Source organism: Fusarium phalaenopsidis (assembly GCF_050370095.1).
Source record: "Fusarium phalaenopsidis strain FUZ10S chromosome Unknown contig_32292, whole genome shotgun sequence".
Taxonomy (NCBI): Eukaryota; Fungi; Ascomycota; class Sordariomycetes; order Hypocreales; family Nectriaceae; genus Fusarium; species Fusarium phalaenopsidis.
The window spans coordinates 4,266,806-4,291,191 of record NW_028145410.1 but is presented as its reverse complement, the minus strand read 5'-3'; the positions used below and the strand labels follow the sequence as shown (position 1 = coordinate 4,291,191).

Sequence of the window (24,386 nt, the reverse complement as noted above, 5' to 3'; positions counted from 1 at the left end):
TACGAAAATGGATGTTTAGACGGGAGGCATTGACGACGACCCGGTGGCAGCAAAGACACGGTCTTGCTTTTGCATTGTTTTGATTTCGCAATCTGTAAATTAACGCCGTCATGACCTGGAGGCTGGTTCGACTTTGGCGCACATGGCTCGCAGCTTTCTATGCTGTCTCTCCGCATGCATCAGCTTCCCTCGGATGACGGCCTAGTGGCCGACAATGACACAAATTATTCTTGTTTGGGCTACTGACCTTTGCTTGCAGTGACGATGACCTCGCGAAGCCGATGTGATGGCAGCTCCTGTTGCACAGGTTGCCTTGCTGACAAGTTCCCAGAACCTTTGCTAACCTTGCACGTCTGGCGTTGGCCGCAAGATTCGCATTCAACGCCTGTTTGCCGGCCTGTTGCTGATGAACACCTCGTTGTCTTTGGACGACACCTTTTCTCACTGCTTGCTCTGCTTTACGCAGGGTGGCGGAGAGGAATCCTATCCTGGCGGTGAAGGAAGTGGATGGTGATGGCAACACGCCAGTATCACCAACTCTTTCGGGGAATGCCTAGAACAACCGCTACATGCCGAAGACATGTGTTCACCATCATGTGTAACGAATCGGCGATCAGAATTCGAACCTCAGTCCATTGCTGACAGACAGCGAGCAAGGAAGCGTAACGTTGCACTGTCCCTGTCAGGCATGGATTGTCATGCCGCGTCGGATATCGGGAGAATGGTAAACCGAATGGTCGGGAACATTATTGCCGGGAAAGGTAGGAAGCACGCAGTTGAAGCAAGCTTGATGCTAAGGTTACTTGATCATCCCTGTCCTGTCCCCTGACAAACAAACTGGGGGGCGGTTCTTTATTCCTGCAATTGAAGATCTATGCACGACCGGGGTTGAGAATCGGCCCTACTGAATCAGCCACAGGGGAGGCGTCCTGCATCAGGCGAGATTGGTGATGACACGTGAGAGTGAAAGATGCTGTACAAGTGAACTGATTTGAGGCTTGTGACGATCCGGGGATACTCGGACCGTTAACAGTCAACGGTGAAGGATTTCTCGTTTCCCGGCCGGTCCCTTACCCGCCGTAACCTCATGGTAGAGCGGAACTGCCCCTCCCCCCTGAGCCGATATACCTCGGCGAGTGCCGCCTGTGATGCAACAAGGATCGGTATCCTGCTGACGTCGATCTTGCGGGGAAAGGACTTTCAACCGTGGGGTGATGTTGAAAGGGGGGAACTTTGGGTGCCGAATGCCGGACAGGAATATAGCCAAGGATGCTATTCCCATGGTCCACTCACACATGACAAGAACAATTCTGCCTATTTTCGAGACTGCCACCCCTTGCGTGTTACTGCGTGTGACCTACTACACGAAAGGTTCCAGGCCGTGATTCAATCTGGAGAGAACATGCGCTTCAGAAACATCGCTGCAGTCTCGTGGAACTTGAACATGCTGATCCTTTTACCATACAAGCAGGTAACAAACCTCTCCATCCTCAATGCTACACAAAAGCCACTGCTGATTCGGCCCGTGCAACGGTTAATTGGCCTGTCCCCTCTCTTGAGGATCTTCTGACTCAACATACGGCGCGTGGCCTGAATACCCATGAACAAACATATGAATGCAGGGGATGTCCCGCTCGTCTTTTAAGCAGCACACAGCGCCCGAAAAAACCATGGGGTCACCACATGCGTCGACTTTGTTGAGTAAATACTCGACCCCTTACGCCACATAAACGCCATGTATCAGGCTTCAAATGTTTACTTTATTTGCGGCTTCGCCGCCATAGGTACGCCTCATGAGAAAGCCTCCCTGCAAGGCTTGACTAGGCCTTGAGGCCCCTCTGTTGGCAACTTTTGACTTTGAGGTTAGGCGGCGGACTGTTCGGTTTTGACATTTCGTCCATGTCGGGTGTTCTTGGCACCGAGGCTTATAAGCAGTACTTTGACAACCCCAAGTCGTATCGTCAGGGTGCCATCACGGCTTCCATGCCAGCTGGATCCCTCGTTGGGTCTTTGTTTTCGTCGTTTCTTGCTGATCGGTACTCGAGAAGGGTTGCTCTTCAGATTAGTTGTGTGCTATGGATCGTTGGTAGTATCTTGCAGTGTGCTTCGCAGAATATTGGCATGCTGTGCACGGGACGAGTTGTTGCTGGGTTTTGCGTTGGTATTGCTAGTGCTGTTGTTCCCGTCTATCAGGTTCGTTGGAGGTTTTCTATACTGTTGTTTCAACTACTGACAGGTGTAGGCCGAGATTGCGCCCAAGGAAATCCGAGGACGAGTTGTCAGGTATGTAACCCCATTTATACACCCAAGCCATCCTAACATTTTAGTTTGCAACAATGGGCCATCACTTGGGGTATCCTCATCCAATACTTCATCCAATACGGCGCCGCAGCCGGCATCGACGGCGGCCCCGACGACAAGAACCAGTCAACAGCAGCCTTCCGAATCCCCTGGGGCGTTCAGATGATCCCAGCCTGGATCCTCCTGGTCGGTCTATGCTTCTTCCCGTCCAGTCCCCGATGGCTCGCCTCGCAAGACAAGTGGGAGGAGGCACTCCAGACGCTGGCTAACCTCCACGGGAAAGGCGACAAGACGCACCCGACAGTCCTGGCCCAGTACCGTGAGATTGAGGATTCGCTGCGGTTTGACCGTGAGGAGGCTGCTAATAGCTACAAGAATCTGGTTACGAGGAGGATGCTCAAGCGTGTGATTCTGGGCATGAGTATTCAGGCTTGGAGCCAGCTTTGTGGCATGAACATTATGATGTGTATGTGAGCATGACACACTTCTGAGTTTACTTACTGACGGAGTATAGACTACATCGTCTACATTATGGAGGGCGCTAACATTGCCTCTCCTCTGTTGACGGCGTCTATTCAGTACATCATCAACGTGCTGTTGACCCTGCCCGCCATTTTGTACCTGGACAAGTTCGGTCGTCGTCCGGCCTTGGTAATTGGATCATTCCTCATGATGACCTGGCTGTTCATCACAGGCAAGTTACTCGAGCAATAATCATCCAAGGCTTTAGAGCTAACGGAAAATAGGTGCTCTGCAGCAACACTATGGACAACCCGAGGACGATCCCGATTCAGACGTCAGCTGGGTCGTCAAGGACAACCGCCCGGTTTCGTCGGCCATCGTCGCGTGCTCGTACCTCTTTGTTGCTACCTTTGCCACTACTTGGGGTCCGACTTCGTGGACGTACCCCGCTGAGATTTATCCGTCTCAGATCCGAGCCAAGGCTGTGTCTATCAGCACGTCGACTAATTGGTTCTGGAACATGGTACTTGCCTTTGCTGTGCCACCTCTGCGTATGTGCACCCTGCCCTTCAAGTTGAAATACTTACTAACATATCGTGAATAGTGTGGAACATCAAGTAAGCTCTCGTGGGAATTTTTGGAAACATGCCACTAACTCATGAATCTAGCTACAAGATGTACTACATCTTTGGCACTTGTAGGTACCATAACTCTCCAAAATAACTCCAGCTAACATTCCACAGTCAACGCCGCTGCCTTTATTCACATGTTCCTCACAGCCCACGAAACAAAGGGCTTCACCCTCGAAGAAATGGACGACGTCTTCGACTCTGGCCACCCAGCCTGGAAGAAGCACAACAAGGTCAGCCGCCTCGAAAACCTCGCCAAGGACATTGAAAAGGGCAAAGTTACTGTCGTGGCCCCTGGAACTGGCGAGGCTGTCGAGGTTGGAAAGGAGGAGAAGAATTGAGAGGTTTGAGCGTTGTTGTTTCTTGAGCAAGCGTAGCGGTGGTTTTGATGACGCGTTGATGTTGTGATACCTTTACCTTCTTTGAGGTCGAAAAGTTGTCGAACATATTTGCAGAAGGGGTTTATCTTCTGGTCGCACATATCTCTTTTATGATATCCATTCTTTTATGCGACGATAATAATGAGCTCGATATATCAACTCTCACTCTCTGTGCTTATGGGAAGAGCTCAAGAAGTGCTCTAGCAATACTCACGACCTAACAATATTCAGATCACGCCAACGTCATCCTCGTATTGCAATCTCTAATGTGATAGGGCAGATAATTCAGCTCTCAGGGGTTGTGCTACTAGCTCCAGAACTATTGCTTTTGCTTATCCGCACTAGGACTAGGTGGCGTCAAAGCTCAGGGGCAATATTGATAAATCCATCGCCAACCCCGTATTTTTTCTGCTCTTTTTCCACTTCTTCATCTCCATTCTCTTGGTCTCTTCAATGCCTTCTGCCAAGTCTTTCGCCGTTGCGGCGCTGGCTGCCTCGGGGGTCCACGCAGGCGCGTGTAAGCCAGGCTCAAGTTCAACGGCTCTCGCGGCGACAACTACAACAGAACCCATTTCATTAAGCACTACGGCTGAAATATCGACGACAATCACGGAAGCCCCGACTACCACAACTGCGTCCACGACTGCGACTTCATCATGCACATCGTACACGCTGAAAGACGACACTGGCGACCTCAAGTGTGGCATTGTGGGTCGCGACGCAAGAGAAGGTCTTCCCGATGGCGACTCGACTTCTCTGGAAGATTGCGCCAAGAGCTGTATCGAGGATCAGGGCTCTGACGAGTCGTGCAAACTCTTCGAGTACACTCCTTCTGAGACCGATGGTGTAGATGTCTGCAAGCGATACGCAGATTATTTCTTTAACACGGATGAGGCGGGTTCCAGTCGGTATTATGAACCCAGCTGCTTCGAGTGTGCGAGGGGAGAGTCCAACCCTCGAGGTGGTAGAGGTGGAATCCGAGGAGGAGGACGCCGTCTGCGTCGGAGATAGGAGCTACGGGGATGAGATGACGTTGCATTGAGTTTGAGAGATCTGCGAGGCGGTTTGTGGCTTGAGGTGCCTGAGTTTAGTCTTTTCTGTGTGCGCCACTACGTATCATGAAGAGGAGGAGATCGGCAAGGCATTCTCCGTATTGTTTCCAGTTAACCTCGAGAAGAAATGACCATTTGACATTGTGTTTCATGTAGCAAGTCGGAAGAAGCAGGCCGTTCTCTTGATGTTTTAAATACGGCTTCAGCGTTTCTATTAAACCGAGTAAAGGATGAAGACAAATCCCGAAAACGACAGTTCAAGGAGGGGAAGAAAGAGGAGAGCTGGCGGCTAATGCACCACTCGAATCACATGGCAAGAGGAAACATGCATTAGTGACTAGAAAATGTTTGTTTTAACGCTGTCACGCCGAAAAGGTGAGAGTTGCAGTGGATTTAAGGTTAATGTTGACTGCCGTGTGTGAAAATAAGCTCATCCGAGGCACTCTTAGCTCGGCGGGGAAATTGGCTGTGAATGCCGTGAACAGCCTGTCTCGTGCATTATTGTCCATCTTAAAGGTGGCCATCTCGCTCTCCTACAAGTTTAGAATGACCTCCTCTGCAGCCTTGAGTTTGAAAAAAATATCTCACCACGTATGGCTGATACGGATTTCGTCTGCCGGCGGGCCGCCGGCCACACCCGCCATCAAAATCGTCCTCCCACCAAGACAGAACTTAACCCGCGTGGAGGTGTTCTTCGGGACGTGGAGGTTTACGACGGCTCACACCTTCTGAATTTTATAACCGACGTGTTTGATTCGAGGCAAATCTCGGCTTAAATTGCCAAGGAGAGGTGATTACGTTCTGGGCGTGGGGGGCAAACGCATCACCACCCACTCGATGACGGCTACGTATTGAAACGCCGCCTTGTGATCACAGCACGGCTTTGCGTTTTTCAATCGAATGAGTTGATGGGAGTATTAAGTATCATCGGTCGGAGGTAGCATAAAGCATAATGGTGTTGTTGGCAGCGTTGGCTTAGTCTCCGCGTATCTGGTGTAAGTGCTTGGCGTTATCAGAGGTCTTCAACAGTGGACTTGGAGAGGGGAAGCAACATTTAGACTTATTCAGAAAAAGAAACCCCCACGAAGAGCAAAACTCTAGAAAAACAGCACAAAAACTACCAGGATGATCACGGTTTATATCCTCCCCGTCTTATCTCTCTCAGACGAGTCCCACGCAAAACGGGCGAGATAAACGGGCCGAGAACCTTGATGGACACGTCTATGCTCCCCCCGTCAGCCCACTTGGCAACTATTCGCTTCCCCTTCGTCTGCCCAATCGTAAATGCGGCATTATTAAACAGGGCTTCAGATTCCGCATAAAACCAAGGTGCGCCATCTAGCCAGCAGCAAGAACCATCCAATAGCTGGTGCATATACAAGGGTAAAGAGTAGGTTTCAGCCACTTTATATGCTTGTCGTGCACTAATGAGTCGTCAACCACAGTGACGGATTTTCTTTGGGGTGATACTAGCAAGGAGGAGAAGAAGCTGATTCGCAAGCTTGGTAGGCACCCTGATGGCTTTGAGTGTTTTGTCCTCGTCTAACAGCTTACAGATTTCTTCATTCTCGTAAGACGTGATCCGACCCTGGCTTGGGTTCCCTGCTGAGATGGGCATCTTTATAGACCTTTTGTTGCTTCAGCTTCTTCTTTAATCACCTCGGTACGTCATTCCCCTCACTGCGAGCTACTAGGGATGAGCTAATTCGGTTGAAGACCGACAAGCCTTTGCGAATGCATATGTAAGCCTTGCTTCTCACCATGTCCCTGCTTCTCGTACTAACCATACTGTTAGGTAGCCGGATTGAAAGAAGCTCTCGAACTCACTGGAAACCAGTACAATGTCCTCCTCTCGATGGCCTCGGCCGGGTATGTTCCAGTTACCCTAGGGGAATGAACTTTGGACTAATGTTCTCTCATCCAGCATGCTGGTAGGCCAAATTCCCAGCAGTCTCATCATCCAAAAGATCCGACCCCGGATATGGCTCTCTGCTATGGTAGTCGTATGGGCAGGCCTCACCATGGCCAGCGCCGCCTGCAAGACATACTCTCAACTCTGTGCTGTCCGGTTTTTGATGGGTCTCGCAGAGGCAAGCACCTATGCTGGCTCTATCTACATCATGGGCTCTTGGTAGTACGTCTTCTACCCTGCCAGCACTCGAAGTACCATTAACCTGATGATAGCAAGTCCGACGAGATTGCGAGGCGAACTGCAATGTTCACCGTGGCAGGGCAAGTTGGCAAGATGTTTGCCGGCGCCATGATGGCGGCAATCCACGAGTCTATGGAGGGCCACGGCGGTCTTCAAGGTTGGCAATGGGTCTTTCTCATAGACGGAATTATTACGGTGCCCATCGCAATCTTTGGCTTCTTCTTCTTTCCCGATCTGCCAGAGATCACTGAGGCACCCTACCTTGACGAAAAAGAACGTCAGCTGGCCCTTGATCGGTTGCCGCCTAAGCGTGAGGATGGGCATAATATCCAAGCATGGAGCCTTATCAAGAGAGTTTTGGGACAACCTCTGATGTGAGTTTTTAAAGACCAGGCCCCAGATCCGTGTTGACATCGATGTTCCAGCTACATCTGCTGCACTTTCTCGGTGCTTGCCACAGCTATGCAAGCCTACATTGTCCAAGGCCTGATGCTGCTTTACCTAAAGCATCGCAAGGACATTGATGGTTTCAGTCAATCCCAGGTCAACACCTTGCCAATCGCGACGCACGCTATCGGAATCGTGGCGGAACTCTCGTCTTCGTTGGCCATCGATCGATACAACCAAAGGCTAACCATCGGATTCACTCTCTGCGCCATTCAGATTATCTGCTCGATCGTCCTGCTGGTTCCAAACATGTCTGTACCTGGAAATCTCACCGTTCTCTACCTCTCTTCTACATCGTACGGTATCAACCCTCTGTTATACAGCTGGTCAAGTAACATCGTTGCCCGAACCGCTGATGATGCTGCCCGCAGTGTCATCCTCGCTTCGATGGCCGCCAGTGACGGGCTTTTGTGGACGTTCTGGGGTATTGTCTTGTATCCGGCCGACGACACTCCGTATTGGCGCAAGGGGTACATTGCCATGATTTGTATCAGCACAGCTCTTGCAAGCTGGCTTTTCGTTGTTCGTTGGGTATGTGATTCATTCTCCTGGGAGGCAATATACTAATAACTTGCAGCTCGATGCGTACACAGCAAGAAAGTACTCCGGGGACTGTTCTGATTCCTCGGATCCTGTGGTTATCCAGGTTGACAACTCGACCAAGTAGAGAAAAGTGTTGTACTTTAGAGGGCACATTCTTTTATGTCATTGCCTTTTTATTTATATAGCCCTATAAGCTTGCCGAGTGCGGGAGGTGCTACGTTACCTTATAAATAGCAAAGAAATACTACTAGTTATACCCAGGTAGTTTATCACAGTGTAATAAATAACTAGAGGCATTGATTGAAGTTTAACATGTTTCAATCACTTCCCGAGTAAGTACTCAAGGCCGACTCTCTTCTGTGTCATTTGAAAACCTCAAATAGTAGACGTTGCTCGGATCCCAGCGCACAACCAACGTTGATCCCCGGACATCCTGATGCTGGTGTGCCAAGCCCTTGTTTGAAGGGCGATATCTGTAAGGAAGCCACAGGTGCTTTTCTGAATCTCTGAAAATCCAACTTCCACCAATCTGGTACTTGTGGCGAGGTATCGGCCTAGGTTCCAAGAGTCCAGGCAAGTATTGACATGGCAATTCATCATTTCCGCTAAACGGATCGAATGAAACCGTCCACAGTTGCGAGTCGTCGAAGTACATGGAGTCCGAGCGTCTGTTCAACGTAAGCTCCATGAGAAGCTTTGGTACACTCAGGTCATGAATCTGGAGGGTATTATCCCGGGTGAAGTATGCCAGGTATCTTTCGTTTGATATTACCACATGCTGGTTGGCTGCTGCACCGTCGGGCATCTCGCTTCCCTCAGAAACTGGGTCAATAACGTTGATCATTTGAGAGTCAGCAATAGCAATGTTGTTTGAGCTTCCCAACACGCACAGAGTCGAATTGTAAGAACCTGCAACGTGAAGCATTGGCAGACTTTTGCCAGTATCAACACTGCAAACCCCTAGCGAACCATGGGATCTCCACCAGCCTATCCAGATCAGCTGGGCAGATGTCCTGGTGAATGTCAGACTGATTGGAGCCAAATCGCCGGGGAAGGAGATATAAGGCGGGTCAGATTGGCTGAACGGCCCATCTTTTAGTACCAGAGTGTGAATGCACTCTCCAGTATCGACGCTCCAGACTCTGATACAGCCAGTCGTGCCACTTGTGGCCACCAGTTTTCCGTTGGGCGAGAACGCTATGTTAGACCCAGAACGTGCAATCCTCGACTGGTCGCGAGGATATGTGCCGGCCATGGTGCTATCGTCCTCGAATACCCGAAGACATTTGCCCGTCTCCAGTTCCCAGACCGCCAAGGGTCCAACCCCTAGGAGGAAGAAACCTGATGAGCGAGGTTGAATGAGAATGCGACCTTTTCTGTGGCCGCCACATGCAAAATTTGCAAAGGAAAGGGGCCCCAGTGCGACCTTATGCTTGACTTCTGATCCAATGACCATCTTCTTGATAGCCTTGCGCGCCTCCAAATTCCAGACAGTGACGGCCCAGTCGGTAGATAATGTGACACACTCGGTTGTAGTACCATGGTAGAAAGAGAGAGCGACAACCGAGACCTGGGATGGGTGTTCCAACACTCCTTCTTGTCGGCCCGTGATGAGATTCCAGATGGAAACTGTCGAGCCCGAGGCTGAGAGGAGTTTGTCGGAACTGCCTTCAGGGAAGGATAAGAGGATACTCTCCAGGTTGGGGTTGCTGAAGATGCTAAACGGGAATTTATGCTCGCAGGGAATGATCAGAGTATGGAAACACTCTCCCGTAGTTGCATCCCAGACCTTTATGGTCCCGTGGGTTGATGCTGAGGCCACAACTGTTCCTTTGGGGCTGCGGCTTGAGGTCATGGCCACAACATCGGCATCGTGACCCTCGAAAGCCGAGAAAACTGAACTCCAATACTCTCCAGTATGCGGTTTCAGAAGTATGTCTCTTGGCTCCTCGTTCTGAAATATCTGCCTAATGAGACTCTTGCTCGGGCTGAAGATGAGGGCAGCGGAGTACACCTGAAGCGGGTAGTTCTCGATTCCTACTTGGTGAAATCTCATAAATCGGAGTGCATCCTCTACAAGCTTGGATAGCAGAATTGGTTTGGTGACATCTTGCCGTCCCTAGTCGCGTTAGTGGATATATTTAGATACTGGATCAAGCCGAACACTCACTTCCAATAGTGATAATAATCTTGCAATTGAACGGACACCAGACGGGAAACTCTTCAACAGAGAAAGGGCTTCGACCCAGTTGAGGAAGCTTTGTCTCAGAAAAAGATCGACAGGACCTCCGTCGGCGATGAGGTCTGATATGGCTTCACGACCTTCTGAAGCCAATGTGATTAGATGATCGGCCCAAAAGATGCAACTGTAGTGAATTGAAGCAAGCGGGTCTGGCTGAGGCACGTCAAATTCGTCGATTGAGACACCCGGCCGTTTCAATTTGTAAATGTCGCGTTCCAGTGTTGAGGTCATAGCCTGTAATGACCTCTCGATGATCTGGCGGTGCGTGGGTTCGACCTTGATTGGAGCTGACGAGGATAGGAGAAAGTCCTTGGCTGACTGGTGAACAAAGTAGATAGTTTCGTGCTGCAGAGTAAGAAACGCGTGACAAATGCCCACAACCTGCGCCGTCTCGTTTTCCTCAATGCCAGCCAACCATGAAAACTCAGCCAGTGAGATCGGACGGCTGAAAACTGCTGCAAAAGCAAGTACTTTTTGACATGACCTTTTGCCAAAAGACTCAGGGATCTGGCGTAATAAGTGAAGATACAAGTTATCTAGGCCTGGAGGAAATTGATGCACTGTGTCGATCGCCTGGTCCATTCCAGCTCGCTTCAGTGTCTGACACGCGAGTGTCACCCAGTGAAGATTGGCGTTGGCGTTTCGTTCCAGATGAAGTTTGACGGCCATCTTTGTCTCTTTGTCGTAACACTGGGACTCTGCCAGTTCATCGACCTTGGACTGCAGATAGGTGCGAAAACTAGCTACCTCGGAGCTAGCGCCGAGCTCAATACGTAGAATAGAATCCTCCATATACCCGTCGAAATGTTGTTCGATCTCTGATTCGTTCCGGCTGGAGACTATCCATTTCACCCGTGGTGTCTTGGAGGAGAGTCTGATGACGAGATCCAGGAGCTGATGGATGCCAGTCATGCATTCATCAAGAGCGTCGACAATGATGACGATGTCCCCCAGGCCCTCTCGGCGGAGAACCGTGATTAGGATTTCCTTTAGCGCGTACCAGGCATTGTGATCCCAGAACAAACTCCTTCCTGCATTCTTGTACTCCTCCTGCACAAGTTCTCGAATCGTGTCGTGTTCTCTGGCCAACATGTAGACAAGTCTCCGTAGAACTGCAGCAAAGGAACTCAGATTCTCATCCGACTTCTGGCAGAAGAAGTATGCCAATGTGACCTTTTCGTCATTTTGAAGCCGGTTGATAATACTGCATAGCAGCATAGTTTTGCCTTTTCCCGAGTCTCCTTTGATCCAGAGGAGGCGGTTGCTCTGGGGACCCTGCCATTGGGCAAAGCACGCATCGGCAAAGATCCAGTCACAGGGTTTTGCCAGTAACCCGCCTTTGAGTTCTTCAATGCGATCTTTGTCCCGGCGCGGATCGGTGCCTCGCAGGTCAATCATGCATTTGTTGGCTTCCGGGCTCAAGATGTAGTTATCGCCAACATGAACCTGTGAGCGTTCAGACGCGGACAATTCCTTGACGCTGTTCTTTGCCATCATGGACACGGCTCATAGAGCGGATGATAAATGATAGGTAGTAGAAAAGCTCGAAGGGGAAGGCAACGTGACCGAGAGAGACCCCTACAGAGCGAGGACCCTGCCAGGATCCTCCAAGGAAGATCAGTGTAATTCTGATGCCTTAGCCCGTGGACTATTGTGTGTGAGTTGCGAAGAAACAGAGACTCCCCGAGTAGGCAAAGAGAAGATGAAACGTTGAAAAGAAGATGAAACGTTGAAAGTTGCTATAATGTTGAGAATTGCGGGAAGAGAGAATGAGATCCGAGGTGTGAGAGGGCGTAGGGCAGATCCAATGCAACATTATGGGGTTGACCAGTCCACTCCACTGGCTGAAAGCTCAAGCGTGAGCGGCTAGAGAACCAAGTACATACGCTCATTGGAGCGGCGCAGTGATCCACAGTGATGAGAGCTGAGGTTTCAAGCCTTGGCTACTGAATGTGGTTGGGCAAACATGTTTCAGCTGGTCGGTAGTGGAGGCGCAGCAAGTCGCAAGTCACTTGTACTAAATCAGGCTGTGATGTTACGGGGCCGAAGAGAATAAACGGGAATCATATGGGACAACGGCAAAGGAAATCAAGCAGCGGAAAAAGAGAGTCGCGGCAGTTAGGGGGAGCAAATGGCTGAAATGGCCGAAATCGCAAGCTTTCCTGCCGAGTCCAAGTGGACAAGCTCACAGGCTGCTGTTCATCAAGCGAGCCGCAGCGGGTTTTAAGCTGACACGCAGCAAATCAGGCTGTGATCTGGCAGGCGTCCAGCAAAGAGGTTCGCGGAATGGCTGCGGAATTAAGAAAGACGACTGGCCAGGCTGTCCGAGGCTTTATAGCACCTTGTATCCCATCAGTCTCTGGAGTGAGAGGCCTCCAATTGTCAGATTAACATTTATGAAGTCAGTCAGGCTCTGACATACCGTCGTCTGAAGAGAGAGAAACACACTTGACACTTGACCTATGAATGGGAGTGCCTACAATCACTACCATGTCCGGCCTTGGAAGAAGTTCAACGGAAACCGTGATGGAGCTACCTATCTGTCTTGTAAATGGTTAGTATGGCCTTGAAAGATCACTATTTTCTGTCAGGGTTAACATGTGCACTTAGGGGAAGCAGCCGACGCAGTCAAGCTCACCTACGAGAGCAACACCACTATCGGTGACTTGAAGCGTTTGCTTCGGACAACGCCTCACAACTTTGATACGGAATGAGTTACTTTCCGAATCGAAGCCGCTGATGAAATGCCGGAGGAAGTGGGCGACAGGAGACTCGTTCAAGATCTCGCCAAAAGAAGTGGGACGCTCAGCTTTGAAGGCAAGAAGTCTATGACACCAGGTAGTTATTGCTCTCCAGGGTGCCCAATTTCTTCAATGGTAACTGGCCATACTACTACTTGCAGACACCGTAGCCGATGAAGTCCCAGATAGGTCATCCGGTCCCGCTGATGCGCTGAACACGAATGAGGTTGAGGAGTTGAAGCTTCGAGGCAAAGCAACACTGCACGTTGGAGACAGGTACGCAGGTGGCATGCCTGCCTGGCTGAAGAAAAGGGGGTTATGAATAGGATCAAGAAACATGACGCTGCTGATGAAGCAGATGCTCATGTCGGGAACGTCGTAGGCATGGGCCGTGATTAGGAAAGGCTCGATCTCAAACGTAGTCGGTGATTCTTCAGGCAACATCAGTGTAACGCTTGGAGGACTTTTGGATGGTTTGGAAGAGTAGAGCGATCTCTTCCAGGATGGCTTGAACTTTTTGAACCAGTGTATCATCTCCGTTAGGGGCGTTGAATCGAGGGCTCTCGTTGAAGTTGACAGCCTCTCCCCATCGATGTAGTCTCCGTTCGGCGATGTCCAGCTTCAACTGATACCGGCCAAAGTCTTGGGCGAAATGTCGACCCAACTGCACGTACTCAAAGCATTCTATGCATTGCTGGAAGAGACCCGCGAGGCCGATGGCACCGGTCACTATTCCAAAGACCTCTGCCAGTTCAAGAGTCTGGAATTAGAATTGTTGTGTTTTGCGGCTCTAGTGATGTGAGGATGAAAGGCTATGGTTGTTTGTCAGACTGCTATGATATTTGGCGGACTTTTTGTCTCATTATATTAGGCCTCTAAAGCTGCCTGCGCCACGAGGCTGTGCCCTTATGCAATAAGGCACCTGCCCTAGAAGTAAGAAATACTTAGAAGCTACAATCCTAGAAACTATAGACGTTTATAAATATATGTTAATTCTAATTGTATGTAGGTAATAGAAAGTAGTAAAAAGTAAGCTATCAAGAGGAATGGCAACACGCGCAACTAACTAACAGGCGCGTCCTGTTTCTTAACACTGAGTCTCTTGCTTCTTATGGCATCTCGTATTCTGCCAGCGCCACTGTAAGCATAGCTTCAGACAGACATTGGTGGTTCAATGCACCGTATTAATGCCCGGACGCCCTGCCGACATTTCCACCATCTTTTGGGACAGATTCCAGAGATCTGGCTTTATCTCATCTTGATCCAGCACAAATGAGTCACCATCACCATCTCTGCGGCATAGTAAAGCGACCCCTGTTAAGAACGACCTCGGTTAAAGGACACGACAAGCCACCAACAGATTTTATCTCAGCGATTTTTAGGCACCCGCGTTGCTATACGGGGCGCACCCCATGCCTGCTTTTGTAAACGCCACGTAGTGAAATGTGCACCATGTGACATATATAGTGTGACACCCACTTAAATCTCGCCCGTCTGCCTCCTTCACGAATTATCTTGACACCTTTCAAAACGCAAACTGTCTGCATCTTATCTATTTTGCTGTTTTGTGCATTTGCCTTTCTCGCCCAACCACCACGGGATCTTCCAGACCTGGTAAGACCAGCTACTTACCTACTCCACCGCCATATAGCTCACCAACACAGCAAAGCTTTCAAGATGAAGGCCCAGAATCTGCTCGTTCCCCTCTTCGCCGGCGCCGCGTTGGCAGACCATCATCCAGGCGCCAAAGAAAAGTGCGGCCGACTTGGTGTGATGGAATGGGACCCCGCCGACCTCCCCGAGGGTGTCACCCCTGACATGGTCCGCATGTGCGCTGATCACCCCATGGGGATGGGCAACTACTGGGGCTGGGGCGAGTATATGCCCGACTGGGTCCCCGTCAACCCTCTGGTTTACTTGCTTGAATGGTGGTATGGCGACGATGATGGCCATGATGGCAATGATAATGGTGACGTCGAGCTCGAGCTCGACCTCGACCTGTAGATGGTGGATGGGAGGGAGTTTGAGGCATTTTAGATGCCTGGCTTTCCTCAGGTGCAACTAGACCTGCCGCGCGATATCTGCCGTACGTCAAATTGTGGCATGATCACGATGCAGTCAGACTAGCTATTACAATGAGACATCCTGTGGAACCAATCCCATAGTGTTGTCATTTGAGTTTCCAGAAACTAACTACTGGGCTCCTTGGACCAGTAAGATATCTAGCTATGTATACGTAACACTATTTAGAGCGCTTATTTCGTGCTTGGATATAACATAACTTATGCGGAGGGACATCTTGCGCGTCCTTTGTTGCGGAATACCCTTTGTCATGTCGCACTTATCATAATCTGGTCTTCGGCCCAGTGAACCTGCTAAATTCTCCCCTAACTGGCCAGTCCTACAGGATCACCTACTGAACCAATATAAAGTCCAAGGGAACAAATATACGGTGGAGAGATGAACAAGCCGTCGTCGAGAGGTCTAGGGCTGGATAAAGTATGGTAATGTGTGATACTGCCTAAATCCCTATCCCTATCTTGAGGTTGGCGCCCAATGTCTACAAGTCCAATGCCGCCCAACCAAGAGGGTATGAATACAATAGAAAGCGTTGGAAAATGTTCATGAGAAGATGAAAGTTGCGTCAACCGGAGACCGGCTTGGTCCCGCCGGATCCAAAGTGTGCGCCAACACCAAACAAGACCTCGTTTTGCATTATCTTCTTCTCCTTCCCGTTGAAAGAAGGTTCCCCGAAGTCAGAAACACAAACCAATGAAGAATTCGCATTGTCCTCAGCTGGTGGAGGTCTAGGGGAACCGCTTCGAGCAACAATGCTGCAGGTCTCTGTATCGACGCTGGCCAGTGAAGTTAGTCTGATGGTTCACAAGAGGAATGGCCACCATGGACAGAAATGGGATCAGTGAACATACAGGTTGGGCATTGTGATGGAGATGGGCTTGGGTAGTAAGCTAAACGCTATTTAAAAAGGCGCTTCAAAAATCGGGAAGGCTATTAAAGGTGTATATAGATCGGCGGCAACAGGGTGGTATCGCCAAGGGAAAAGTATGAGTTGGAGGCTCTTATGCTTGAGACAAGCTTGATGATAACAGAAAAGAGACAGGTACGACACAGGCCATGACAAGATGAAAGACTAGATATTTATGGGCGGTCGATAGAGTGCATGGATTCCAGAATTGTCAAGTGAAATGAAAGCCCCTCTGCTTGGGCGTCATTGCCGAGAGTAAGCAGCCAACGACCCGGGCATCTAGAAACAGTCGCCGGCCGCATAGAGGCATTCGAACTAGGTCAAGCTGAGAGTCCAACAGGGGTTGCCATTGTGAAATGAACCGAAAATCGTAGCAGCAGCAAGGCATCACGATCCACCCTGCCCTGGTGTTGGTTAGCAAAGCCTATTCATTGGCCAGCGAAGTTTTGTTCGGGGCCCCTGCAGACCCTAATTGGATTCTGTGTCGGTAATCGGCCATGCAGACAATTATGTTGGTCGGGGCGGTATCTGGCCACCTCATCCGAGAAGAAGCCTCACGGTGGCTTCGAGTCCGAGTCTGACTTGGACCTTAATTTGGCTGAAATGAGATTCGCTTTCATGATTGGTCGGTGATGTTTTGTTCAGTGTCCCAGGAGAATCTTACTGGTTGTTATGCACCCTGCCATCCAGACATGTTGTGTCGATCCTTGACCACCAACGCACCTACGCCGCGGCTGCGAGTCCAAGTTTAGCTTGTGCCCTGATTCGCCAGCGATGAAATTATTCTCTCTGACTGGTCCATAACGTTTTGCTCGGATCTACTGAGGCTTTCGTGGAGGTTGCCGTTTGCGTCAGCCACTGTTGTCTCGAATGTCTGTGGGTTGCGAGGGAAGACGGAGCACTTGTGTTGGAGGACTCTGATTGGACCGTGGCGTTTTGTTCACTCAGGCCTATGCATGTCTCTAAGACAGAGGCGCCCAGGTGCCTGGCTGAGATGGTTCGCCCAGATTTTGAGTGGAAACGAGGCAGCGGGTGTTGCAAATTGACTGGAAGAAATTTCGCTATAAAGCCTTGTTTCTTTGCAATGTTCCGTGAGAGCTTACTCCTCGTTTTCATCAGTCTTACCTTGCAACCTTCATTTGCGCATTTCAATTGCCAAAATCATCTTCTTTCTCTATCCCATCACTCTGATCTCTTTACCTACCACGCCATGGACCCCATCCTAGCCGGATTACTTCCGCAATCAAATGATGACAAGTTCCTTTTCTGTTCTCACGAAGAGCGATGGAACCACCTCAAGCCGGTCATTGTCGAGCTCTACACAGGCAGAGACGGAGGAAACGAGCAATCGGCAACCCTGGACCAGGTGGTCGAGTTTATGAGAACCCACTACTCCTTCCATGCGGCGTATGTGTCCTACTACCATCTCGCTCCTCATGCAACCCGTTGCTTGCAACTCAACTAATATTATTGTATTTCAATTGCAGATGCTCTGAATATCCACCGCGATTCCGACTCTGGGGCGTCGGTAAGCGCATGGTGAAAGAGGACAAGGACGCCATCATAGGTGCTCTCGCCAGAAGAAAACGACCAGCAGCGAGCATGTCCGACGCCACTACCCAGCACAATGGCCAAAGTAAGGCACTCGATCACAAAAAGCTGAAAAGGCACTTGATGAGCATGAAGACCTGTCTCGAACTCATCCCAGGCTTGTATGTACTGGACCTGAAAGACGCGTTCAAATCACAGCTGGCCCATCTTGCTAGACTGTTGTCATGGAACCTCCCTTACGCAGCCCTTGTTGCCTCCCTACCCAAGAACCCGGACGAAGCCTCCCCGTTCGGACCTCTTGGCCCAACTCCAGAGTACTTGCACATCAAAAGCCCCAAGGAACTCTCACCTGGTCGTGAGACAGCCGGTCCATCACCAAAGATGCAGCTTGTCTATGAGAAGCACAAAGAGCACTGTACGAGCCTCTTTCTCCAAGGAGACCTTAAGCAGCTCTTGATTGATATGCGAAAAGAAGACCGCAGGTATGCTTTCAACATTTTCCCCTGCTTGCCCACCTCCTTATCGTGTGTTTCAGTTTGGTTCCACATAATAGATGGCACAGGTTGCTGACCAATTCCAGAACAATGGTCAACTACTTCCATGACTTCTACATGAACAGCCTGATCCGGGCGAGGAATTGGGGTCAGGAGTTATTGAACCCAATTCCAACACGAATATTCGCCCTCACACATTAAATATCGAATGCAGCCAGTCCATGGACGCCGTCTGCATTCCTGACCCTTTCTTCCGGGCCCTCATCTCCCGAACTCTCGAATATTTCCTGCCCCCCGGCGTAGGTTTGCAGATGGTCCATCCATGTAAAGTCAGACTATCGTGTCTCATACGACAAGGCGACACCGACCTCATTTATTGAATCTCTGCACCGATCTATGGCTTCGAATGACTTTACTACCACACTGAAATCAGACCTCCCTCTCGCCCAGGACATGATTGCAAAGTCTTTAGAAGGGAACCCAAGCCCTCTGCGACTGGATGCCTGGAAGCTGGCCATAATGGCAGGAAGTGTGGACCTTTTGTTCCAGCTCTATCGAGACAATGATAATCGGTCGCCAGAAGGAATCGAGGCTATCTATCCTTTCCACCTGCAGCTGCATTCCTGGATGGTGGCAAAGAATGCTGCGGGATGTTTACTGCCTTATCCAGGATCCTTCCCTCGCCTTTTACTTTTTCCCACAACATTGATGACCTTGGTCATACCATCCTGGATGCTCTGGCAGTGTCTATACTTCGCTCCCAGCAAGAGTTCAAGGTTGTTGCGCTGGAGGGATGTTTTCAGTCTTATTGGTTGCGCCTGTTGTAGCTTTAGTATCAACTGAAGTCTTCTGGGTGGCCTGTGTGCGAATAGGGAGCTTAGAAGGAAATGCTCCTGACGACTTGGTGCCTTTCTCAGAACGACTATCAGTGGGGGGACGATTGTGGCGTGGCTGAAGTGGAAGTGCACTTGGTGTGGCCTTCTCCTAAGTTGTTGGCTCCTCCAGATGCTCTCCCGAGGGTGGCTGGACATCTTGCGCCCATTCCAGAATATCCTCCTCAGCCAGACCAGATTCTTGAGCCGGATCATCTTCATCTCGCCTCAGAAACAGGTCCGGGTCTTGAGCGCCACCAGAGAGGGCAGCGGCGCAAATAATGGCCCACTGAACCTCGATCATGCGCTGAAAGAGTGACACTTCGGTCGTGAACCGAGTGACGTGGAAGATCGAGCCTGTCCAAACTGGCCTGTTGGTTTTGACGTTATGAGCACCGACTTTGCTGACCTCGATGCATGTACCGCATCCCGGCGTGAAGCAAGTCCCTGGACTGCCTCCATGGTGGTGCGTGACAAGTGTTGGGAGCCTTTTGTTAGGGCCCTGTTCCTCCTCGAGCATGATGTCCTTCGTGGCCAGGCTGGACTGAATGTTTCGGGGCATCCAAACAAGCTGCAGCTTAACTGACGACTTTGGAGGTAATGGCGTTGAAGTTGATGGCTTTGGCTTCTCGGGGATGGGGGTTGCTCCAAGAAACTTGAAGCCAAAATAGGCTCGGGACCACCAATCATGGAGCAGCGGGCTCAGACACAACGTGTTCCAAGTGTAATCAGATGAGCCAGGAGCATTGGAGAGACGGCTCAGGGAATCGTTGGTAAGCAGCATGTCGTCGGCAGTAGCTCTGGGAAGGTCGAGGAAGAAATCCATGGCTGACGTTAGCCTCGAGGTCTTCCTTCGGTTCTCAAGCGAGTCGTTCCAAGCAAATGGGATGATATGGCAGACTTCTGGGTGAGCAGCTCCTGTCACAATACAAACTCCCTCGTCGAGATCCTTGCATTTATCAACCTGGGTTTTGCCACGACGCTTCTTTGGCTGAGACGATAACGTCGTGTTGCTGCCCTTGGCGGTGGTTTGGTCGTCGTAGCCTTTTTTCTGGAGGACTAGTTATAAAGTTAGCCAAGATTTGTCTGCCAACCATTATGGATAGAGAAGAGGAGTAGCTTACAGTATCCGGTCAGCTCACCTAGATCTTTGAGAAGTTCTTTGAAGGTGATGCCCGAGATAGTAGCCTGTGAGAGTGCCCTGTTGAGTTCGTCCTGAGGCATCCGGATTAAGTAGCAGAATTGGATGTGTGTGAACTGGAAATCCCGAGGACCGGTTCTCGCCCTCAGCAGATCTCTGATTTGCGTAATGATACCAAGGCGTATCTCGTACTCATGGAGAGGCAAAAGCGAAGAGACTTGCTCAACTTCGGGGCGCGCCCGCAAAAAATCGAGGAGATCTTGCTGCGCTTTTGGCTCCTGGGCATAGTAACTCAGGAAGAGAGAGGTCTCATTTGCGACGGGGTTGGCCATCATGCCGCGATCTTGAGATGCGGTGTTGCGTGCTTGGTGGTGGAGGTGAAGCTGTGCTGTGATATCTATCATGCGCAAGCGACCGGGATTTGTTCATAACCAAGTGGGGCCTGACCAGTTACTCCGGTAGCAGGCAGCAGGCGTGCAAGCCAGCCCCGCTTTTTTATAAATCTAAAATATACCTTGCCTGAATTACGTGGGTGCCATTGTTAGAAGGTTGGCCGCTTTTATCATTGCCAATTAGCGACGTTCTCTTGATGAGATAAAGTGCCTGGATGGCTCAGACAATCATTGGTATCAGGGTTTTAACAATGGTACAGGCGTTGGCTTTGCAGTCCAATGCATACCTCAATTCCGCATACTTGCAAATCGGAACTGCCGCTCGCATCGCCTTTTCACTTGGCTTGCATCTAGACGAATACTCGCCTTCAGATAGTCTTGTATCTAAAGCATATGCGCGGCGTCTATGGTGGACCTTGTTTCTTTTTGACCATGATATTTCTCTCTAGATGGGAAAACCATGCATGTCTGGATCATCGGAAGTCTGCCATTGGCGGTCCCCCCTACCTTCTGAATAAGTAAGTAGATAATATAGGAGGGATGAAATATCCAAGTACTGACATGCTCATAGATCGTTAGCCCCGGGCCCTTCACTCCTCAAGATTATCTTGGATGTTTTGTCAGCCTTGCTCAATTCACAACAGAGATCCGACACAAACTGTATAATAGACCCATACATCAAGACCAGGGCTTGAACCGATGCCGCGTCGACGGTTCTTTGAAATCCCTCAACAAATGGCTTCAAGATCTACCGCCGCATCTTGACTGGGCACTGCCAGTGTCACCTCTGTGTCGAAGATGCGTCGCGCTGCTGCATCTTCGATACTGGAGCAGAGTGATGCTTGTCACGAGGCCCTTTTTACTGTTTCGCCTTTTGCGCCGTAGTGAGTTGGTTGACACCGACAAGCAGGAGTATTTTGACGCCCTATCGAAAACTTGCCTGTCTTCTGCCACGAATTCCATTCACATCCTGGATGAAAATTAGGTTTCTATGGCTATAGAAGCTTAACTTTATCTTAGGTTTACGGTGTTTTGCAGCATTGGGTTTTGATGTTGCCGTATGTCTCTCTGTGTGTTTTTTGATCATGTGTCTGACAAACTGAGAATATGCCGACTCCGGCACAGTAGTCAAGGTAGTCTGAGAGTGATGCCATGACCCCCTGGGCATCGCTACCAGAGTCTAGAAAGCCGAACCGCTCCCCAACCTGCGACGCCTTGTTTTTAGCCTCGAATACTTATGAATAATTCAACAACTTACCGTCATTTTGCCGATGACATCAAAGGCGAAGCATTGCATCCAGTGAGCAATGTCGACTGAAGCTCCGGAGGAGGCGAATTCGTTCATCTTCTGTATAAACAGGGCGGTGCATTCGTTGACAAATGGTTCGACTTGAACCAAGCTCGTCATCGAGTAGGCCGAGGCTATCTTTCGTCTCGCTGCGGCGTGGAGATGAGGATTGGGCTCCGAAAAGATGTTTGTCGTTGTACTATATGGATTCCCGCTGGCCTGATACCACGGGGACTGCCACAAGGAGACTTGTCAACATACACTTTCTTCTATCTTTGTGGATTGTTTCTGGATATGAACTTACCTTGACGAAGCCATTACCACTCCCGTAGATGAGCCTTACTGCGGCTGGGTCATCGATGCTATACTCATTCGGCGCGATCCGAACAATGGGGCCTGGCAATGAGTTAGAGGAGCGACAAAATGCCAGAAAGTGGATTTGACCGTATTTCTTATGAAGCTTCGCATTTGTCTTTGGAAAGGTACCGCGATAGGTCTCCTTGAAAAGCCATAGCCTTGTGTACCTTGCAAGAAGTGGTCCCGGGACACGCCTTAGAGGAGACACGAATGGCCGTATCAAGGTAACCAACATCCAAGACAGAACAAAAACAGCCACAGAAAGCCAAATATTTAAAGCGGTGAGCCTTTCCATGTTGACGAAACGGTGGGGGTTTGAATTTTATGGCGTGTTTGGGAACCAGGAACTGCCCAGGCCCTCTAGATATAAGTATTCTTTTATCTCTTGTCCATTCTTCATCCAATGCGCACAAATGGCCTGCAGGCCAACGCCCGGAGCATTACCACCGATTGCTCTTGAGCGGGCCTCTCATATCTCTTCGGTCATACTGCGCCGAAGCATCGGATCTATTGCGCCGACCACGACTATCCTTGTCAGTGTTGATCCCATCGGAGGTAGTGCCTCTAGCGCGACTGATCCACTTCCCATGGGGAACATGCTTGATGGATCTTGCATTTTGCTTGTCAGTGCTTGAGGTAGTGACGGTGAATAAAGGAAGCAGACTTTATCCTTGTTGATCTTTCAAACAACATCAAGTATTCCCCACCAATTCGAACAAGCCCAGTATCTCATCCATTCACGCGTCAAGGAATATTCGGCATGAGAAACCAAGATCCTAATACGATCGCTGCCAATTGGCGATGCTTCGTGGCTTGTAGTATCCTTGTGCTGTCACCATTCTAGTACGGCCTCGACTTTGGTCTTATCGGTGGTCTCCAGACCATGCCGGGTTTTCTGAAGGTGTGCTCTGGATTCCTCTCATACCTAGACTAGATGGCTGATATGAACGCTTTGCGAGTAGATCTACGGTTACCCAGCCCCCGAAACCGCCATCGGTTGGAACATTTCTACTGTCCGCCTGCAGCTTATATCCTCTTGTACAGGGAGTTATAACCTGGGGATGTATCTATAAGTCGTAAAGACTAAATACTCCCTCATAGATGGTAATTTTCTTTTCTACTCAATGTAGCTGCGCCCCTTGATATGGATAGTATTTAGACAAGCACTTTCTGTCAGCTAGAACTCTTTCTATTGACCCTGAAGGCACTTCGACCTACAGCAACTTTCTCTATCTATGATGGCGACGGCTTTTACCAGCCCTTGGTAATGCGTTTGTAGGTAGGTTCATTGCCCAATCAGATCTCTAGACTTAACCCCTCCCCCGATTTCGAGCGTGCAACCCTGACGCTCGGTAAGCAAAGCACAGCCACAATCACACTTCCAGTCACTTGCGCTCTTTATCATCACCTCCATCATTGTTTGCAACCAAAACAAATAGCCTTTACCGTAGTAGCCCCCCTTGCTTCCGATGCCGCAAACTCGGACTCAGCCCCGTGAAAGCCATGATCGCGACAACACGTCCTTGCGACAGCTTCTGGACGATGTACCCCGTCCGTTGGCGTATCGACAACTTGACTTGAAGAGTAACCAGATACGATTGTTGCATCTCCTTCCCGAAAACCAAGAAGACCCCACCCGCTGTGTGCTAGGCACGGCATTCCTCAACGACACCCCCAAGTACGAGGCCTTATCCTATGCTTGGGGAGATCCCCGCGATTGCCGCTCTATCGAAGTGGACGGCAGAAAAAAGAGAGTTACAGTCAATTTGGACCATGCTCTTCGGAGATTACGCTATCCAGAACGCGAACGATGCCTCTGGGTGGATGCTTTGTGCATCAATCAGGACAATGACGCTGAGAAATCACACCAGGTCAACCTAATGCGCGAGATCTACTCGCGTACCGAGGGAGCAATACTCTGGCTGGGAGACTTTTCCGACGGGCCAACCGTAGCAACAAATCAGATTCCTCGTCAAACAGCCACGGCGGCTTTTTCTCTACTCAAGTCAATGGCTGTCAACAATCACTATTGCAGTAGTGATGAGGAAGGAAACAAGGAGCTGGCAGACAAGGGCATCTCAAGTTTATCTTGCTTGCTTCAGCTGCCTTGGTGGCATCGAGCCTGGACTGTGCAGCAAGCAGTTCTTCCGCCAAATTCCACTATCGTGTGCGGAACGGAACAAGTGTCCTTTTCTGATCTGAGGCAAGCATCATCCAACTCCCTCGATCATTATTTCCAAGGCTGCTGTGACCGAAGAGACGACCTCTACTCGTTTTGGGACCGACTTCAAGATCTCGATATCGCTAAGCGAAGCATCACAAAGACATCCACATATTCCATCCACCATGCCTACAA

At 50.0% G+C, this 24,386-nt stretch overlaps 7 protein-coding genes across 7 annotated transcripts; 4 read left to right on the top strand and 3 right to left on the bottom strand.

Annotated features, from left to right (window-relative positions):
- Positions 1 to 1,735: 1,735 nt before the first annotated feature.
- LRP88_05581 (uncharacterized protein) lies at positions 1,736 to 3,733 on the top strand (the record flags this gene model as incomplete). The annotated part of the gene is made up of 8 exons (XM_083242131.1): positions 1,736 to 1,784; positions 1,868 to 2,012; positions 2,328 to 2,767; positions 2,816 to 2,935; positions 3,048 to 3,314; positions 3,368 to 3,380; positions 3,432 to 3,460; positions 3,543 to 3,733. 8 exons carry the CDS (start codon positions 1,736 to 1,738, stop codon positions 3,731 to 3,733), a joined length of 1,254 nt encoding a protein of 417 aa, XP_083103279.1.
- A 3,016-nt stretch (positions 3,734 to 6,749) lies between these two features.
- On the top strand, positions 6,750 to 8,090 carry LRP88_05580 (major facilitator superfamily domain-containing protein; the record flags this gene model as incomplete). Its single annotated transcript, XM_083242130.1, has 4 exons — positions 6,750 to 6,958; positions 7,009 to 7,350; positions 7,402 to 7,945; positions 8,001 to 8,090. 4 exons carry the CDS (start codon positions 6,750 to 6,752, stop codon positions 8,088 to 8,090), a joined length of 1,185 nt encoding a protein of 394 aa, XP_083103278.1.
- Positions 8,091 to 8,962: 872 nt separating this feature from the next.
- Positions 8,963 to 11,705, bottom strand: LRP88_05579 (uncharacterized protein; the record flags this gene model as incomplete). The annotated part of the gene is made up of 3 exons (XM_083242129.1): positions 8,963 to 8,979; positions 9,182 to 10,085; positions 10,137 to 11,705. The coding sequence occupies 3 exons, from the start codon at positions 11,703 to 11,705 to the stop codon at positions 8,963 to 8,965; spliced, it is 2,490 nt and encodes an 829-aa protein (XP_083103277.1).
- A 1,677-nt stretch (positions 11,706 to 13,382) lies between these two features.
- On the bottom strand, positions 13,383 to 13,700 carry LRP88_05578 (uncharacterized protein; the record flags this gene model as incomplete). Its single annotated transcript, XM_083242128.1, has 1 exon — positions 13,383 to 13,700. One exon carries the CDS (start codon positions 13,698 to 13,700, stop codon positions 13,383 to 13,385), a length of 318 nt encoding a protein of 105 aa, XP_083103276.1.
- A 926-nt stretch (positions 13,701 to 14,626) lies between these two features.
- Positions 14,627 to 14,953, top strand: LRP88_05577 (uncharacterized protein; the record flags this gene model as incomplete). The annotated part of the gene is made up of 1 exon (XM_083242127.1): positions 14,627 to 14,953. One exon carries the CDS (start codon positions 14,627 to 14,629, stop codon positions 14,951 to 14,953), a length of 327 nt encoding a protein of 108 aa, XP_083103275.1.
- Positions 14,954 to 17,145: 2,192 nt separating this feature from the next.
- On the top strand, positions 17,146 to 18,181 carry LRP88_05576 (Clr5 domain-containing protein; the record flags this gene model as incomplete). The annotated part of the gene is made up of 4 exons (XM_083242126.1): positions 17,146 to 17,342; positions 17,423 to 17,647; positions 17,702 to 17,968; positions 18,067 to 18,181. 4 exons carry the CDS (start codon positions 17,146 to 17,148, stop codon positions 18,179 to 18,181), a joined length of 804 nt encoding a protein of 267 aa, XP_083103274.1.
- A 783-nt stretch (positions 18,182 to 18,964) lies between these two features.
- On the bottom strand, positions 18,965 to 20,325 carry LRP88_05575 (HNH endonuclease signature motif containing protein; the record flags this gene model as incomplete). The annotated part of the gene is made up of 2 exons (XM_083242125.1): positions 18,965 to 19,911; positions 19,977 to 20,325. The coding sequence occupies 2 exons, from the start codon at positions 20,323 to 20,325 to the stop codon at positions 18,965 to 18,967; spliced, it is 1,296 nt and encodes a 431-aa protein (XP_083103273.1).
- Between the last annotated feature and the right edge of the window lie 4,061 nt (positions 20,326 to 24,386).